The sequence below is a fragment of the Artibeus jamaicensis genome, unplaced genomic scaffold (genome assembly GCF_021234435.1).
Source record: "Artibeus jamaicensis isolate MK-2021 breed Jamaican fruit bat unplaced genomic scaffold, CSHL_Jam_final scaffold_916, whole genome shotgun sequence".
Taxonomy (NCBI): Eukaryota; Metazoa; Chordata; class Mammalia; order Chiroptera; family Phyllostomidae; genus Artibeus; species Artibeus jamaicensis.
Genome location: NW_026522059.1, coordinates 38,361,320 through 38,381,453, shown reverse-complemented (window position 1 = coordinate 38,381,453; position 20,134 = coordinate 38,361,320). Strand labels below are relative to the sequence as shown.

The following is a 20,134-nucleotide window of genomic DNA, read 5'->3' as shown; positions in this document are numbered from 1 at the left end:
CAACAACAAAATAAGAGGTGTTGGCAAGGATATGGAGAAGTGGAACACTGTACTTATTGCTGGTAAGAATGTAAAATGGTACTACCACTGTAGGAAACAGAATGGTGGTTCCTCAAAACGTTAAACACAGAATTACCCTATGATCTAGTGATTCTATTTCAGGGCATGTACCCCAGAGAACTGAAAGCAGAGACTCAAACAAACACTTGTGCGTGAGTGTTCATAACAGCATTATTCACTATAGCAAAAATGTAGAGATAAGTCAAATGTCTATGGATGGATGAATGGATAAACAAAATGCAGTACATCCATATGATGGACTGATACCCAACCTTAAAATGGAAGGAAAGTTTGATATATGCTATGTTACAGATGAACCTCGAAGACATTATGATAAGTGAAATAAGCCAGATGGAAACAGACAGTGTTATATAATTCCACATAAAGGAGACAAATTCACAGAGGTAGAAAGTAGGAGAGTGGTTACCAGGGGCTGGGGTGAACAGTGGATGCAGAGTTATTATTTAATGGGTACAGAGTCTCTGGGATGATGAAAAGTTCTGGAAATGGGTAGTGGTGATAGTTTGTGAATGTATTGTGAATGTACTTAATGCCACTGAAGTGTATTCTTAAGAATTTTGTTATGCACACTTTACCACAATAAAAATAAAATAAAAGATAATTTTGCCTTTACCAGTGTGCCTTAGTTGGTTAGACAGTGTCCTGCAAAGCAAGGTTGCTGGTTTGATTTCCCCGTCAGGGCACATGCCTGGGTTGAAGGTTTGATCCCTTTTCCTGTGTGTGAGAGGCAACCAGTCAATGTTTGTTTTTTTTTTCACATCAATGTTTCTCTCCCTTACTCTTGCCCTCCCTTCCCCTCTCTGTAAAAGTAAATAAATGAATTTTTTTATTTTTTTAAAAGATTTTATTTACTTATTTTTAGACAGAGGGGAAGGGAATGAGAAAGAGAGGAAGAGAAACATCAATGTGTGGCTGCCTCTTGCGTGCCCCCTGCTGGGGGTGGAGGGGACCCGGCCTGCAACCCAGGCATGTGCCCTGACCAGGAATTGAACCAGCAACCCTTTGGTCTGCAGGCCCATGCTCAATCCATTGAGCTACACCAGCCAAGGCAAATGAAATCTTTTTTAAAAAAAGATATTTTAAAAAGAAAAAAGATCCATACCTGTACGTGGCTTATCTCATCTCTTGCTTCCTCTCTCTTACTACACAGCAGCCATGTTGACCTACTCTGAGTTTTTAGAACATGCCAAATAAATTTCACATTACAAGACCTTTGTTCCTGCCTGGAATACTCTTATCCCAGATTTTCCAGTGGCTGACTTCTTGCCGGTTTTGATCTCAGCTTTTATGCCAGTTTTTCAGTGAGGCCACGTTTGCCCCACCTGTCTAATGTGGGCCCGCCGCAAATCACATCCCTTTTTGTTTCCTTCATGATCTGTAGTTATCTTGTTTGTTTTTCACCATGTGTACTTTTGCAGCCATCACTGCACTACACATTTTGTGAGAGGAAAGACCTGGTCTGTTTGGTTTACCTTTTTATTCCTAGTACTTAATACACTCCCTAGGACTTAATAAGTATCTGTTGAATGAGTGAATAAATGAATCGTAGATCTGTATGTACTGATTTGGAATATTTTTCAAGATCTGTTGAAATTTAAACACTAGGTACAGAAGGTATTTAGTTAAGTCTAATTTTCAGTAAAAGAAAAAAACATTTATCCATGTGATTATTTATGCATACAATATTTTTGAGAGGTTACAAAAAAAACTGTTTATAATGCATGCCTCTAGGGAGTGAAACTTAGGGTTTCTGGGTGTCTTGAAGCCTTTCAAGGCTGGGCAGGTTCACTTGGGATTTGGGCAGATGGAAGAAAATTGACGGAGCCATGGGGATGCCTGACATGCCTTTATTCAAGAGTGGGTTGAACCATGCTCCCAGCAAGCCGCATGTTGGTACCATGCGTCACACCGGTGGGGCGTCCCCACTCCCTTATACAATAAACACACACAAAGCCAGCAGGGTGCCAAGATATTACATAATCAAGTGTGATTCTGCGCGTGTGGGCCCATGCTCAAGGCTATGGGAATGCTCCTTATCCGCCGGTGAGGGAGCCTGACTCCCATTTCCCCTCCACTGGGAAATGTGAAATTTTTATTTTTGATTGTATACCATTCTCCACTGTTTGGAATTCTACTGTATATATAGAGTTTTATGATTAAGTTAAATTTTTAAAAAGAATGATTAAAGTAGTACATTTGCTCTTACAACTGCAAAGAATAAACCATTCTAAGATTTGCCCCTTCAGCTCTGACTGGCAGGATGAAAGGTCTTTGGTGTGCTCCAGCAATGAGCATGTCCCTCGGGGTTGCCGGTCTGGGGGGTTGCTGGACTGGGTTAATGCTGCCAGTCGCAAACACAACCGAAACCACGTCAAGGGAAGTTTCATGGTTTAAATCTTGTATAGCAGTTTATCAAAAATAACATTAAAAAATAGCCATTCTTGGATAGTATAACCAGGATTACCTTAGCAAATTTATTTTTTGTAGGTAGAAATACATCTGGAGTCAGAGTATAGGGGACATTTTTTCTTATAAGCTGTCAGGATCTATACTCCGTACTTACACATGTAAATCTCATTAGTAAATTAATACATTTGGCCCTCAGTCCTTTTACATACTTAGTGAATGACTTGGGGAACCTCCTATTTCCTCTAGATGTTTGCAGCAGAAAATGAGGTTGGAACTGGAAGGAAGTGGGCTATAATAACCATATGCTTGTGCTTTCCCGTGCTCAAGAGGAAGCATGTCAAAATAGAGTCAATGCAAGAGAAATGTAAATGACCCTAGGCATAAATGCATGACTTTTATGTGTAAGATCCTTTTACCTCAGGCAAGGTTATTTTTAAACATAATATTGACATTAAGATAATCATAGCATTTATAGCTCTCGTCAAGGTTAGAGTGCCAAATCTGTGAAAAATACATTAAATTGTCAGAAAATAGGGCATTGATCTGAATGAAAGTTGATTCTTAAACACTTGAAGTACATGAACTTTACTGAGATAATTTTGGTGAAAATTACCTAAATTACTTATGATTTCTGCCCGGATCTAAAATAATGAGTGGCTTTAATTGTCAATGTGAGACACTAGGGTTTTTTTTCTTTTTCTGTTTAAAACTTTAACTTCTGTGTTAAGAGTAAGGCTTGCAAAACAAAAAAAAAAACCAAAACTTAAATCCTATGAACAAAATCTGTAATGGAATGTTATTAAAATTATTCAAGCTGACCAATGGGACCGGAGGGGAAGTCTATGAGGGGACTTTAGGGGTAGTTTTCTTCTTTGATGAAAATACACATACGGGAAGAAACAGCTCTTCTTTTCCTGGATATTACCATCTGTGAAAGAACTTTTGGCATCGCTGAAGTCATCTTGTTAAATGAGGGGAGCTTGCCAGAGATGACAAAGTAGAAGGGAGAATAAACCAAGCAACTTAAAGAGACTGAATGGTCAACAAACCAACCAGCCAGGGAACCACTCCAGCCTAGGCTTCTTGTTATGTGAAATAATACACTTTCTTACTGTTTAAAAAAAATATTTAAGAATGATTACATAGAGAGTTAAGAATGTGGAAGTAATTGAATAATTCAAACTAAGGTTGAATTATGATATTATTCATACCTTAGTGATGATTTAATAAAAATCATAGCCTGAACTTAACACCCTGTTAAACTTCAACACAATGTAGATTCTCAGTGTTTATTCTACAGTGTCTTCTCATATATATGCGTGAGTTTCTCTATGTTCCAGTAGCATTTTAGTAAACAGTATCTAAAGAAAAAACAAAACCTAAACCCTGATCTGTGGCATTTGCAGATTTCCATGCAGTAAGTACTCTATTATATGGGCTGATTTAAAGCTACTATTTTACAACTAGCTCACAAAATACCTGAATATTTGAATAATTAATGATTAGCTTTCATAACACACCATTGTCCCTAGAAGCTGAATTGCTGGGTTGAAGGACTGAAAGATAAATACATTGTCATACTTAATATAGTCAAACTACTTTCCAAGTGATGGTAGCATATTCTTGTCAAAACTTGCTCTTTTCAGAATTTAAACATTTTCCCTGTTTGATAAATATGAAATAATATTTACTGCTAATTTAATCTGCATTTGCCATGAGGTTGAAAATGTAACTTTACATGTTTTCTTTTTCTCTTAAAAATTTTTGCCCCAGCTGGTGTTGCTCAGTGGATCGAGTGCCAGCCTGTGAAGTAAAGGGTCACTGGTTCGATTCCCAGTCAGGGCATATGCCTGGGTTGTGGGTCTGGTACCCAGTTGGGAGTGCACAGGAAGCAACCACACGTTGATGTTTCCCTCTCTCTCTTTCTCCCTTCGTTCCCCTCTCTCTAGAAATAAATAAATAAAATCTTTAAAATAATTTTTGCATGTTTTACAATTTTTTGTTGGAGTATTTGTCATTTTAAAAATTGATTTATGGGACTTCTTTTTTATTTTTATTTTATGATAGTTGTTACAATTTTCCCCCCATTAAACCTCCTCCACCCAGCCCACCCACTGCTCCCACAGTCAATCCCCATGTTCTTTGACTAGTCCCTTCCCCTTCTTTCCACCATTATCCTCCTGCCCCTCCCCTCTGATCAGTGTCAGTCTGTTCCATGTTTCTGTGTCTCTGGTTCTATTTTGGTCATTGGTTTATTTTGTTCTTATAGGTAAGATTATATGGTACTTGACTGGCTTATTTCACTTAGCATCATTCTCTCCAGTTCCATCCATGTTGTCACAAAATGTAGGAACTCCTTCTTTCTTTCTGCTGTGTGGTATTCCATTGGGTAAATGTACCACAGTTTTTTAATCCACTCATCTGCTCATCGGCATTTAAGCTTTTTCCAAGTGAATTTGGCAAAGTAGTGGGATACCAAGTCAGTATTCAGAAATCGATGTCATTTTTGTACACCAACAATGAACTATCAGAAAGAGGAACTAGGAAAAAAATCCTATTTACCATAGCAACAAGAAAAATAAAGTACCTAGGAATAAATATTCAGAAAACTATAGACCACTGAAGAAATAAATTGAGGAAGATACAAATAAATGGAAGCATATACTGTGTTCATGGATTGTAAGAATTAACATCATTAAAATGTCCATAGTACCCAAAGCAATCTATAGATTCAACACACAGTCCCTACTGAAATACCCATGTCAGGTTTATGGGACTTCTTTACATATTCTGGATGCTAATCTTTACTTACATGCATTGCACTTAACTTTCCCCAGTCTGTTTTATTTTTCATTATATTTATGGTGTTTTATGTTGTTTGGAATTCTGTACTCTTTGCTTCCCAATAGCTTCCCAATACCCAACACTTCTGCATTTTTGTGGAAGATTTCTGGCTAAAACCAAATCCTTTAACATGATTTTAAAGGCCATCCTTGACTTAAAAAATTGGAAATGATATAGTATTTATTCCTAGGATTTTTGTGAGGATTAAATGAAATAATTTTTGTGAAGTATCTAACCCCTGTTCCCGTGAACTTTCTTTCAAAGCCCTGTATTTTTCTCACTTGCTTTTCCCTGTGCCTAGAATGTTCTTCTTGTCCCTCTTTGCCTTCTCAGGGAAAGTCTTTCTTGATTTTTTAAAATTGTGGCAGATACTCTTGTTGCTGTCCCCATAACCATCCCCATCCCCTTTCCCTGAATGAAGCCCCGCATTTGTTTGTGTTATGGGCCTAGTCTTAGTGCTGAGCTAATATGTATGCTTGCTTCCCCTCCCTCCTGTGGTAGATGCTGGGAGTGGCTTGCTCAGTAGCTATTCCAGTCTGTATTCTATACTTCAAAAGTGGAAGAGCTAAGTTTTACATATTTCAGGACTCTCTTACAGATAGGATTCTGGAATTGGGTCCTGCCAATCAAATACATTGGTACAAAATTCTGAATTCTAAATTGAGTTATGTCAGGAGAAAATCAAGCAAGGAGGCATACATTTCATTGACACATATATAGCAAAGACAGTGTGCTTCTGGAGTCAGCCACTGTCTAGGGAGCTTCCCATTTGGCAGGCAAAACCAGACCAGGGAAGAAGTATCAGCTGCCTTGGCAGCCCAGTTCTCTGGAATGACTTTGGATTTTCCCCCCTCCATAAATTCAGCCCCAGTTTGTTTCATCCCAATGATTCTGTAAGTTATTAATAACCTATAACAAGCCTCTTTCTTTTTAAACTAACAGCTACCTTAGCTAAACCCAGACTGATATACCTTCCTTACACCCAGGGAGTGACCCTGTGACCTTGTTCTGACCAATGAGAAAAAAATAGATGCCTTGGCTCATAATTTTATGAAGCTATCTTGCCATTTGTGGATTTCTTTTACATGAGAAAATAAATTCCTAATTTATTTAAGCCACTGTGGTTGGGTCTATTTTATTTGCAGCCAAATGCATTCCTAACTGATACAATAAGCAGTGAACAGTGTGTGCTGTAGAATAAAAAAAAATTTGTCGACCAACTGGTGGTTCATGATCAAAGACACTGAAGCATGAAAAAAGGAGTGTGTATGTGTGTGTGTGCTACAACTTAAAGTATAAAGTAGGAAGTGGAAGAGAGTAAAGGCAGTGATATAGGTAGGCCAAGTTAAGAGGTTAGGCATCACCATTAGATGCTAGTGAACCCTTGAAGGAATTTGAGAAGGTGTGTTACACCTTCAGATTTGCATTTTGGAGAGGTTACTTGGGTACAGCCAATACCGAAGGCAGGGAAAATGGTTAAATCTACAAATTGTGAGGTAAACGAAGTGATGAATACCTGTAATAATTATTCAGATACACATTTGTGAATGTAAATATATCTTTAGGGAAATTTTTAAATGTGGAATTGCTAAGTCACTGTATACACTGAAAATATTGAGAGATACTGTCAAATTGCATTTAAAAGAGCTTCTACTGCAAAGTGCAATGGTCCTCATTTCCCCATCCTCACCAATACTGGGTATTTTTAATTTGTATTATTTCCCCCCACATTCCTGTTTAATATTATGTGAGGGGGGAGGGTACAAGGATAAAAAACAGATATTTATTTTCATCAAAAACATACATACTCAAACATTATGAGACTAGTTGAAACAAATTAACTCCAGTATGCTAGAAAATCAGCCATTATCACTTACTGTCTGAATCCAGTTAACCATCCTACCCCTACTGTACTGAGATATAATTGACATATTACATTGTTTAAGGACTACAACATAATGATTTTGATATATCTATGTGGTGGGAAATGGTCCCCACAATAAGTTCAGTTAACATACATCATCTCACATATTTTTTTTCTTGTGATGAGAACTTTTAAGATCTACCATCATACCAACTTTCAGTATTATTATGTATAGTCGCCATGTTGTATATTATATCCTTAAACATATTTATATTATAACTAGTTTATATCATTCTGATGGGTGAAATATCTTACTTTGTGCTGTTTAAATTTATATTTCTTCACAATGAATGAGTTTGGGTATCTTTTAATAAAGATATTGGCTATTTTTCATCTTTATTATATTTCTTCTTTTGTCTTTTTCTTCCCCATCACCATTTAGTCCCCTTATGATATTGGTTGTTTGATTTCTTTCTATAAATTGTTTATACCATCTGTAGAATTTTCTACTGAGTTGCTTTTCTTTTTCTTTTTAAATTGTAAATGCTGATTTCGTATAAAGGAAATTACTATGTGACTATCCTATATGCTGCCACCTTTTTCTCTGTTTTGTTTTCAGTTAGTTTATGGTTTTTTCTTTTCTTTTTCTTAATCCTCACCTGAGGGTTTTTTTTATTAGAGAGAGGGAGGAAGGGAGACAGTGAGAGAAGAACATAGGTCGGCTGCCTCCCATCCAGGACAGCAGGGATCAGACCTGTAACCCTTTGGTTATGGGAGGACGCTCCTACCAACTGTGCCACACTGGCCAGGGCTTCCTTTTGTTTTAGGAACCTATTTTTATGCATTCAGAATTACCCATCTTTTCCTTTATAGCTTCTCAGATTTTTCTTCTGGCTTCACTTTTTCATCTTTAACCCTTCATCTAATAGCACTAACCAGCCAGAGAAGACAAACATGCCTGACTTGCACTGAGCTGCCTACATGCATTGTCTCAGCTATAACTTTATATTAACTTTGTGAGCCAAGGATGGGAGGGCAAAAATGCAAGGGAAATTTGTTGAGGCCAAACCCTTACTACCATGAGAGACCCACAGCAAAGAAGGATGTTTTCCAACCAGACTGAGGGGTAGCAAACCGCTGTGCCTGAAGCTCCCAGGCAGCTAGCAGGGCAGGCTGCCTTGCAGAGCCATTAAGAGCCAGAGCTTTAGAGCCAGGCTGCTTGAGTCTGAAGCCTGGCTCTGCCATGGCTAGGTGAGCAACCCTGGGCAAGTTTCTCGTGCTCTCTGAGTCTTCCTAATCCATTTGCAAGGTCCATGCATATCCTTAATATCATTACAATCACTCATTTAGGTGTGTTGGAAATTGTAAGGTCAAACAAATGGAATACTGAACAATTAAGTTGTAAATTGTCAATGCAGATAGTCGTAAGATATATAAGATATGTAGAAGTGGGTTGAAATGTCTGTACCATGAGTTGAATGTGAGGAAAATAAAGTAGCTTCCTTCATGTCCTGTATCCAATCTCTTATATTTTCTTGTTCTAGAATCCATACCCTTAAAGAGAAAAACATCTGTCAAACAGGCAGACTATTAAATATACAGTCTAGTTGAAGCTGAAACTCTATCAGGGCTGTTTTTCCCCTCAGTGGGCTTCTTATCTGCCTTTCCCCTTCCATCCCTGGTTAGTTTTAGGGAGAAGTGATGTGTCTGAAGAGGTGGGAGGTGGGATTGCCTCCTTTCCTCTGGCTGTAGACCTGACTGTTACTTCCAGGTGGTGTGGGTGTCACTGCTGTGGCCCTGCGTCTTGTTTCTAACCTCCTGTTTTGGAGGGGCCCCCTATTCTGCCATCTCCCAATTCCTGGTTTCCTGGCCTGGGTACTGTTAGCAGCTTCTTCCCCTGGCAGCCCATGCCAGCTGCTCTCAAGCTCTTCCCTAAGCCATCACCTCTCACCCCTTGCCCCTTTGTCCCACCATCCCTGTCCCCTACATGGGCATGGCTCTGGGGGGAATCCAGGGCTTCTCCAAGGGCCTGTATTCTCACAGGCTTTGCCTAGAGGACTGTGGCAAGGCCAGCCCTTGTCTCCATTTCCTGTCTATGCTTCCCCACCTTATTCAAGGCAGATGACAATGAAGTCTGCACTGTGGCCCTTCTCTCAGCCTGCACCTTGGCCCAACCCTTCTCTTTTATCGCTTAGAGTAAACCTTGGTTTATAGTCTTCCAATGTAGGCTCTTACAGACAGAAACTGTTGGAATTTTGAATTCCATTTTCTCTCTTAATAAAGTTTGAACTTTAGGTCCATTATCTTGCTAGAGATTCTGAGTCAGTTTTATAACCTCAAAGGTGTATAATGCCTTCATTCTAGAAGGAATCTGCCCTTAACCAGAGGCCCTAAATTCAGTGAGTAGGGAGGGCTGCAGTCTACCATATCAGTTTAATAATTAAGAAGATAGGATCCCTTTCTCTCCTTAGTGAATAACTAGGTGCCCTAAGGAAATTTACTAACGTGGGTGTTCTCAAACTAATCCCCTATAAGGAAGTGGGATTTAAGTCTCTCTAGAATCTATTCCTTTTTTCCTACCCCCTTTATTCCTTGTATCCTCAGTTTGACTAAAGGTGGATCTTGAGTAACAGCTATCACCTCCCATTCATTTTCACAGGAAGTTCTGCTTTCTTTCAACAAGGGAAGGGAGGGCACTAATGAAATGAGTGTATCCCTAGAGGAATCAGAACCACCTGGGCCTAGTCCTTCCTGAGGCCCATTGTGGCTGCTCTCTGGACCTCTCTGGCCAGGTGTGGCCCAGAATGAACACCATTTTCTCTTATTCTGCTCTTGTCCTGAAGTCAGGTCCCCTTTTCAAGGCGGCCTCTTCTCTCTGTCCCAGCACCTTACACTTCTAGCCTGACTGGACACTGGTGGAACTGGCCTCCTCTTTCTGAAAGGCAGATCTCTCTGGGAATAGCTTTCCACTTCCCATCTTCTTCCTTCTCTTGACTGATCTGTTTCTGACATTGCACAGCACTTTTTCACTTGGCTATACCCTACCTTTCGGAAGGACTCTGATATAGATACGGTCACCGCTATAAATTTACTCTAAGTGGCAAAAGAGACAACAGCAAAAGGCACAGACAGGCTGCACACAGAGTAAAAACAATCTTCCACAGGCCTTTTTCTTTATATACAACTTGATTTTTTAAAAAACTTGACCCACGAGATATAGCCATCTATGTAAAGTATTAACATGTCTTATAATCACACATTTAAAACTTTAAATTGAGTGATTTCAGAACTTATCTAAGAATGTTTAAAATCAACTCTTATTTAGACTCACACTGTTTTAAATGGCCCCCGCTTTCCAATGGCCATAACAATGGACTCGAGTGATTTAAGTTTGGCCCCAGAGGGCCCCATGGACTTACTTCTTGGTCCTGAGAGGACAGGAATACATGAGTTTCTTCAGTAACACTCATATGCACAGGAAATAACTATTGACATAATCTATAAGCCTAATAGTTAAGATTACTCTTCAGTTTATAGTTTAAAAGTTTCTGACAGCTAAATGCTATAGTATAATTTATAATGAAAGAATTTGAGTGATTGAGGTATATTTCACTGAGCTGGCCTCTCATGAGTTGAAATGAAGACTTGTGTAAACACGGGAAGGGAAGCTTTCCCCAGGTTTTTGCAGTTAGGCATGAATACTTCATGTCCCTCATTCCCAATTGTGGTGCAGTTACCATCCAGGCCACACTCAAAGTTTACAGGAAACAAATCTATGGGATTTAAGGGGCATTAATTTTTTTTTTCAGTAAAACAGTTACATATAAGACCACCATCTACCAGTATGTAATAAAAGTATACATTAATTTCTTTGAGATATTCAATTTTATATTTCCCCAGTGCTTCTTTAAAAAATTTGGAATCTTAGCTTTAGGATATTTTTTAAGTTATAGTTATAACAAAAACTAAAGAGTGTATACCATGAAGAAAGACGGCTGTAGTATACTACTAATTTTAAGTCATTTGAAACTTTGAGGCTGGGAAACTGTAAATATATCTTAGTAATTATTAAGAAAAAAAAGAATTTGTTACCAAATTAAGACAGAATCTGTCAGTTCTGGAAGAGTCCAAGTTCATAGATTTTCAAATAAAATACATGATTGATATCATCTGCAAGTAATTTATATGTATCAGGAAAAATATTTAGATTAAGCCATCCTCTCAAAATAAGATATCTAATATGTAAATTTGGATCAAAGCAATCTGATTTATTGGGTCAGCCAAAAAGTTTGTGGGTTTTTTCCCCGTAAGATGGCTGTAGTAGCACTTAATTGTCTTTAACTTAATTTGAAACAATTTTGTTAGACTGTATTGTGATGGCTATCATATTAGCATTCATTTAAAAACATCAAAATTGGTGAAATTTTGTGTAGCCATTTTAATATTGAAGATGGAAGAAAATAAGCAACATTTTTAACACATTATGCTTTATTATTTCAAGAAACATAAAAACACAACTAAAACACACACAAAAATTTGCAGTGTATGGAGAAGGTACTGTGACTGATGGAATGGTCAAACATGGTTTGCAAAGTTTTGTGCTGGAAATTTCTCGCTGGGCAGTTGCTCCATGGTCTTGTGGACCTGTTGAAGTTGATAGGGATCAAATGGAGACATTAAATGAGAACAAGCAGTGTTATACCATGCAGGAGATAGATGACATACTCAAAATACTGAAATCAATAAAGTTATTGGTGAAAATGAAGTGTGTCTTTTATTTTATGGAAAAAACTAAATAGACTTTTTGGCCAACCCAATATAATTTCTTCTGTCAGATAAGAATATGAGTTTATATAATGCCAACAAGCAACTTGCCTTGTAATAATGCTAAATACAATTCACGTGTTGCTTTCTAAGGGCATTATGTTGGCCACTATGGAGATGTTTTTATTGGCTTATTTCCTCAGAATAACATTATGATACACTGAGGATGAAAGAAAAGATTAAATAAGGTGCTGGAAAATATAGAATTACCTTTGCCTATTCTAGAGAGAGAGAGAACACTACCAACCTTACTGGAGCCTGAGCACTTTCTTTTTAATTGACAATAACTGGTCAGTTGATTTTGTGAATATAAAATGAGACCTTCTGAGAGAAAGAGAAATTATCGAGTAATTTAACCTAAAAAGCAATTTCAACTAATTACTGTGCATTTCAGTAAGGTCAATCAGCATTTTTATTTCCAGTTTCTCTTAAGTTTAAACAGTCTCCATGAATAGATAAGATCAATGTTAAGGATATGTGCTATCTGTATACAGATTGAAGTTTTGGGGTCCAAAAAGCCTTATAAAAATGCAGAACCACTCTTTTTATTACCAAGTAGTGTGTGAACAGATATCCCCAACTTGATTCCAGATACCCACCTCTACTGTAGGATTTTTATTTTCCACTTCATTCCTTTTACTAATTTTATTTTTTAAATGGGGCATGTATATACCCGGGCTGGGCTGCCAGTTGGTAAGAGCATTATCCCATGCACCAAAAGGTTGCAGGTTCCATCCCTGGTCAGAGCACATACCTAGGTTGTGGGTTCAATCTGGCACGTATGGGAGGCAACCAATTGATGTTTCTTTCTCACACTGATGTTTCTCTTTTCCCTTCCTCTCTAAAAATCAGTGAACATTTCCTCAGGTGAGGATTTTTTAAAATATTTTATTTATTTATCTTTAGAGGGGAGGGGAAGGAGAGAGGGAGAGAAGCATCAATGTATGGTTGCCTTTCGTGCGTCCCCTGCTGGGAACTGGCCTGCAGGGAACTGGTCTGCAACCCAGGCATGTGCCCTGACTGGGAATTGAACCACGATTGTCTGGTTCGCAGGCCTGTGCTCAATCCGCTGAGCTACACCAGCCAGGGCCCCTCAGGTGAGGACTTTTTAAAAAGGAGAAGGAGGTATGTGTATACTTTTAAGATAACTTACTGATGTATAATTGCCATACAATAAACTTCACTGTATTTTTGTAATCAGAAAAAGAAACAATATTTTAAAAGTCTGTTGGACCTTATGTCTCTAAAAAGTCATTTCCTTCTCTCCCCAAATTATCACTATAGAGGGATTTAAGTGTATGTCTTATCACTGAAAGAGCTGAGTGAACTGACAGAAATTTAACTGTCAGAGGGTCAAGAGAGTTTCCCTTGCAGATTATGGAATAATATTTTGATCCAAATATACCCCCTTCCCAGTCTGAATATATACTCCATTAAGGACAGCATAGTGAAGAAGCTCATGCTAAGTAGGTATTTACTAGAAAGATTTTTAAATGTACCTTAGGTATTTGTTAAATAGCTACAGAGACAGATGCAAATTAAACATGCTAAATTAATTTTCAGATTAGCACTGTATTTTATTTTAGTAATATTCCTTATCCTGACCATGCACCATTAATTAAAACAGCATGCCCTCTTGAACTTTTGGGTGAAAACATGCAATTTCTCCTCTGAGATTTTCTATCCTACCAAAATCTGTTAACATATTTATTTAGCAATTCACTAAAAAGTTATGAAAACCTATGACAGAAATATACTTCTTTGGCATTAAAACATATATAACTGGACAAGAAGAAATAAGAAGTAAAGACAAAGTAACTATTTCACAGGATGACTTAGGAAAGTCTTACAATTGAATGAAAGTCAGTTTTTTCCCAATGAAGTGCTTTAAAAACTGCAGTCAAAGAGATCATCAGCAAGAAGGCCATTTTTCTGAAATTCCTGCTATCAAATTTAGTGTTTACAGTTCATTTTCAGGTAACTTTAAAGAAGTTGTGACTTTACTCCTTACAATTGAAGATTATTCTTAGCACTTCTTATGCCAGTAATTTACAATAGTAAGTGGCTCAATCTATTTCTCATTTTTTATCCCTTTCAATGTTATATGAGTAAATATATTCACAAATGTTTAAATATACAAATATTTTTGCTACATATTAGTATGTACAAAGCTTTCATTACATATATTTTCTTTTAAAAACATGCTTCCATCACATTACAAGCAGATATTCACATTAAAACAATAAAAATACCAAACTATCAGATATGAACCAAAACATGCCCATGTTCAGCTGAATCAACTGAATGATAGTTTTTGCCTTCAGGTGGTCTTTTATTTCATTTCACTGCCAAAAGCTGGAAAACTGAGGTGAGAAGAAAATAAAGTGGTGGTTCCACTACAGTATTAATTCAACCAAGCCCATTAATATGCCTTTCTATTTGCAAATCTTTAATCAAATTCAGCAACTTTAAAACAGGATTGCTGACAAATAAATGAACTTTACAGTTGGTAAGTGAAACAATAAGAGACGGAGGGAAAAAACAAGGGAAATAAAAAGAAATGTAAGTCAACAAAGATATGACAAAAGAGAATGAGTTTTGTTGTTTTTTTAGGTATTTCTATTGTACCCTGTTTTGAGATTCAGTATGTTCCTCGAACATCTCTGGTTCACAGCTCTGAGCCCCAAGAGCCTGTTGAAAACTGAAGCTGTTAGTACAATCCTTGGGCACCTGACATACAGCGTGGAGGGAGAGGCCCAGAGCAGTCTTTTCACATATATTCGGCTGAAACTGAATAAATTATCTCATACCTTCCAACTGAAATGGCTCCTTACACCAACTATAAGCATAGACTGGTTTGTAATAAACACACTATAGAAAGTGTGTGCATACTGTGAGGTTTCTGCTCTGGCTGCTGTGGCTCAGTGGATTGAGCACTGACCTGCAAACCAAAGAACCAGAAAGTATGTGGATATAGTTTTTTGCTTTTGTGTGTCTTTTCTTTGTTCCAATAGTTTCTCCTGCTATATATAGTAGAGACTATCTCTCACACTGTACAGATAAGTTGTGTGTTCTATACAAGATTATTTCATTCCACATTTATGTAGATTGGACAGATAAATCTGAAAACCTAACTATGGATTCATATGTAAACTTTCAGAAATGATGTTTGTTATGTCTGATGTAATAAATACAGACTTATTTCATACTATTTAAAAACAATAGACACCACTTTCTTTCAGCACCCATCAGGGGACAGCCTAAGGTTGTGAGTCTGCTGGAATATTGCCAGGATTTGCTTTATCTCCAGAGACAGAATGTTTCAGAAACTGACCAGTAGCACCAATGTATAATCTTGATCGCATGGGCCATTTCTGAAAAAGAATATTTAAATAAGAATATAAAAGTTAGTATCTATGACAGATATAAGATAATCTGTAATAATAATAATTCCAAATAACCTCAATGCAAATGCAATCTTATGTAGCTAGTAACGATTATAATTTTGAAGTCTAAGGAACAATATGAAAAAATACTTATTAATGATAACTATAAAAATAAAAATATAACTTGACTTTGATTATAACTGTGTAAAACAATATGTGTGCATGTGAGCAAGAAAGCATAGAGAATGAATGTAGTTAAGTGGAGTAAAATATATCTACCTACAATGTTTTAATTTTAAACTAAACTTAAAACAAAAGCCTAAAACAAGATCTTTGGCTTTAAAGATTCTTCTAAAGTTATACATGGTAAGTGTTGTGTCTATACTTCTCAAAGAACTACAGTGCAAAGTGGTTAATTCAACTATTTAAACATTTTATCTAGCTAAAAGTAACATCTGGGAAGTTACAAATATTAGAACATCCAGGTTAAATGTCTATATATATTGCCATGACACAGTTCTAATCTTTCAGTATTACAATATTTGTATTCTAATTGTGACCTTTTTAAATTCACTTTAAAATGAACAACCTCTCAAATAAAATTTATTGTCAAATAGGCATGGTAATAGAAAAGCATATTTCCATTTCTATTCTGAAAAATAGGTTTTTCAGAATAGACCTTTCCTTTTTGGGTGCCATGTAAACAGTTTAGTTCTAAGGTCCTTGGAATATTAAGGGTTACAATACCTTTAGTTAATCAAAAAGTACAAATTATCAGAGTATTTTTATTTGTATTCCATTAATCAAAGAGATTAATATTTAAGCATTTTTGGTAGCGACTATAAAATAATGTTATAGATGGTTTCAATTTATATATAAAATCTTTTTCCTGTAAAACCGCACAGCACATGGTTATAGCTCCCTTATGGCACACACAACATTCTTCCTTGCATATTTTTATTTTTGTCTCCATCCTGTGTTCATTTAGGGCAGGGATTGAGCCTTACCCTTAACTGTATTTACTCTGCTAACACGGTGCTTTGCACATAATAGTTGCTCAGTAAATGATTTTAAAACAGACTAGTCACTTATTCAACCATCATCTATTTCATTAAGAGGTAATCCTTGATTTTGTTTCATTATCCCTGGGGTTGCCTTTTAAAATCAAAATAATCAATCCAGAGGACAAATGAGATTTAGTTTTTCTTCAAAAGTTATAGGACTACAAAAGTACTTGGTACTTGAATCAAGGGCAAAAAAAAAAAACCTTGTTAAATTTATTGTTACCTGAAAATTACAGTTCTGTGATTATTCAAAAAGCAGTGTGAGAAGCTAAGGTGAAAAACAATTTGATTTCTCATCTGAATTATATCTCTCACAAAGAGGCATTTAACAGATGCTTTTTGTAGTAAAGTCTACTTATTGTTAAAAATGTCAAGTTAAAGAAATCTAATATTAATTATATTTGAATATCAAACTAATGCACACTGTAATACAAACCCCTTATTTAATAATGAATGACTTTTCAGCTGAGATTGTTAAACAGAGGGAGAAAAAGTCAGTTGACAGTTGTGAATTTGCAAAACACAATTTATTCTTGTATTATTTATTAATTATTGTACTATTTTCCATAAGAACAACTTTAACCCTCATTTGCTCTGACCTGTATATAACACATGAATGGAATGGGAACTTTACTAATTATACATAAATCATATTTTAGCCTTAATCTTTAAAATAGGGTAAGACTATAATGTCGATTATATTTGCGAAATAAATTTTGTTAAACTTCACCACAGAATTTTAAGTTTAGTTAATATTGGACAGTGTACTTTTTACCACATTTCAATAATGATTATTCAATAATTTATTGAATACTGATATACTTAAGGCTAACTCACAATTGTGTGTGTGTGTGGCCAAATGCTTCAGAATGGTGGAACCAAAAACTTGAAAATTTAGGTTTAGGAAATATAGGGAAGATAGCATATTCCTGAACAGAAAACCAGGTCAATGTAGAATTTCAAAACAAGTCTAGGAGAAAAGGACAATGCAGAGTCTAAATACTAACCAATCTATCTGTATGTAATGTAAAAAAAATTATACAAAAACGGATTCTCTTGGCTAACTCCGTACATTACAAAATTTGAATATAGTATTTAATCAGCTCCCTCAACATATATACCAATTTATTGTAAAAATTACATAAACACATTATAGTTTTTCTACCACTCTTGGTGGCTGTCTAGTCCATGATAATTAAACTTTATTAAAACGCACTGAAATGTACTCCATGGGAATGCAAAATGATCTCATTTTGTTCTTACCAGTTTTACAAAAAAAAAATTCAACATTGGTTGCCTAGGACTACTTAAAGTCAGATAGTTCCATTGCTCCATATTTCATGAATATTTAATTTGTGAAACTTTTCAAACAGCTGGTAAAAACGACAATGGAAATGTAATTGTGTAAATTAAAAACACTTAAAAACCCAAAGGCTTGCCATAGCAGGTGTGGCTAAATTGGTTGGAGAGTCCTCCAGACAGCTGGAAATTGGAAGGGTGAGGGTTCAGTTCCCGGTCAGGGCACGCACCTACGTTTCATCCCTGTTTGGAGGCCACACAAAAAGCACCCAATCCATGTTTCTTTCTCACATCAACGTTTTTCCTACCTCCCTCTTTCCCTTCCTTCCCCTCTCTCTAAAATCAGTAAGAAAAAAGAAAGAAAAAAACCCTCTGATACTAAAAATTACCAGGATGTGAAACCAAGCACCTTCTTACCAGGCACCCCCGAGATACCTCTTATCTGGCAGGCGCCTCTTGTAGGTTGCATCCTCTAAGGAGCATGAGACACCCCTACCCAGCCACCCCAGGCTTTTCAGTAGTGGGCTGAAACCCACTACTAGCTGCGAACGGTTAAGGAGAGCCCTTTTACAGTGGGGATCTCGCGGGCCAAGTTCCCTCTACTGATCTGTTTCCCACCTCACCCAGAGGGAGGAGTGAAAGCTCGGTGGCATCTGCTCAGGTGCTGGCAGACAGGGCAATTCAAGGTGCCCTGTTCACTGCCTCAATCCCGCAGTGCGCCCTGCCGGCCTACCTTGACTGGGTGCAGGTAGCCGTCGCCGCGTAGGGCGCCCAGCCCAGGGTCTGCCGGCGCCTCGGCGTCGTCCTGCAGGCTGCGGGTAAGGTGCGCGATGTAGGTGGTAGCCAGCAGCAGCACGTCCAGCTTGGACAGCTTGGTGTCTGGAGGAACGGACGGCAGCGTGCGCTGCAGCTCCAGGAAGGCTTGCCGCAGAGTCTGAACCCGGCTGCGCTCCCGCGCTGCGTTTGCTGCCGCGGGCCGGCCGCCCCCCGAGCGCCCACCGCCTCCCGTGCCCGTCGGCCCTGACCCTGTCCGCCCGGGGCTCGATTCTCGAGTGGCGGCAGTGGTGGTGGGCTCGGTGCTGGCGATCAGGGGGCTGCCTGCGGGACCGCAGTGGTCCATGGCGACGTCTCGCGCCGTGCGCCCTGCTAAGGACCGAAGGTGCAGTGAGGCAGGGGGCCGGGTAGAGCTCGACTCGAGGAGGCGCCGCCCCCTCGCCACTCCAGCTCGCCCGCTCGGCCGCCCGAAGTGCTCCGCAAGTTCTGAGAATCTGCTTTGATTGGAACGCGTTTGCCTCCCCGCGTCTAGGGAGACTTTGGGGACTGAGAGTTCCTGGGCTCTTTAGAAAGCCGAGGAAGGGGCCGTGCTGGCTTTACGTTTCACCGACAAATTAAGTTTTGAAAGTGCTTCCCTGCCGGGAAAGGAATCTCCGTTTCAGAATTTGTTCGCGTTTCCTGCCAGCCCCGCAGTAAAGATGATGCTAACCATTTTTGCGGAGCTTGGTACCCACGCCCGTGGCCCCTTGTACCACTTGCTACCGAGGCACGTAACACGGGGGACAACGGCGGGAGCCCACGGTAATTTCTGCGGCAGGAGTAGAGAACCCCTGGCCTCACCTCGGACTAAGGAACCCGCTACCCTCCAGGTCCCGGACTGCGCCACGCGGCAGGGGTCGGACCCGGGCCCTCACCTTTCCCCGGGTGACCGTGTGGGGCTTTGCTCCGTTGCGCAAGCAGGCAAGGAGCGTCGAGCAGGGTGTGCTTGGCCAGGGCCGCGCCGGTCACTCCATTCTCGTCCAACCGAAGTCGACGGCTGCTTCCAGCCCCACGTGGGCGCACCTTTTTTGCGGGCGTCCCCAAGGCCAGACGTGCGTGCGGGCCGAACTGGTTTTCGGCCAAGCCCGGTAGAGGTCTGCGCCCACCTGGGGTGCTGTCCCGGGGCCCTTGCTCAGGCAAAGCAACCTCCTCAGCCGCCGAAAAGCATTAAGCAAACCGTCCAGCGGGGCGGGGCGGGGCCAGAGGGGGCGGGGAGTCCTGCTGGCCCCACCCCCGCGCGATTAGATCCTCCTTAGGCTGGACTCTCCGGAGCTCCGCCTGCGGGGTGGGTGGTCGGAGGGGGACAGGGCGGGAGTCTGAGCTGCCGGACTTCTGTGCGGCTTGAGAGTCACCAGGGTGGTGAGCCCCGGCGCCTGTAAGACGAGCACCGACTGAGGCGGGAACTGCCGTTTTGTGGAGCGTGACCTTCAATTTTCCGTGCGGCAGTGTGGAGTTTGCCGCTGCGCTGCGTTAGGCTTTTATTTCTGCCTGAGGTAAATGTTTCACGTTGTCCTATACTTAAAGCACTAGTCAGTCCGTCGACCTCGGTA

The 20,134-nt window shown here is 39.2% G+C and overlaps 1 protein-coding gene and 1 long non-coding RNA gene across 3 annotated transcripts in view; one reads left to right on the top strand and one right to left on the bottom strand.

Annotated features, from left to right (window-relative positions):
- The window catches only part of LOC119051951 (uncharacterized), an 86,402-nt gene that overhangs the window by 4,077 nt on the left and 62,191 nt on the right, over nt 1-20,134 (top strand). The window contains exon 1 of one of the 2 annotated variants that reach the window (XR_005083036.2): nt 19,898-20,077. The exons of the other annotated variant lie outside the window; for it this stretch is intronic. This is a non-coding gene — a long non-coding RNA (uncharacterized LOC119051951). Of the gene's footprint in view, nt 1-19,897; nt 20,078-20,134 lie in introns of those variants that run through there. 2 annotated transcript variants of the gene reach the window in all.
- TCF24 (transcription factor 24) lies at nt 11,751-19,539 on the bottom strand. The gene is made up of 3 exons (XM_037148928.2): nt 19,460-19,539; nt 18,505-18,917; nt 11,751-15,396 (listed from the first exon to the last, which is right to left on the bottom strand). Exons 2-3 carry the CDS (start codon nt 18,889-18,891, stop codon nt 15,283-15,285), a joined length of 501 nt encoding a protein of 166 aa, XP_037004823.2. The 5' UTR covers nt 18,892-18,917; nt 19,460-19,539; the 3' UTR covers nt 11,751-15,282.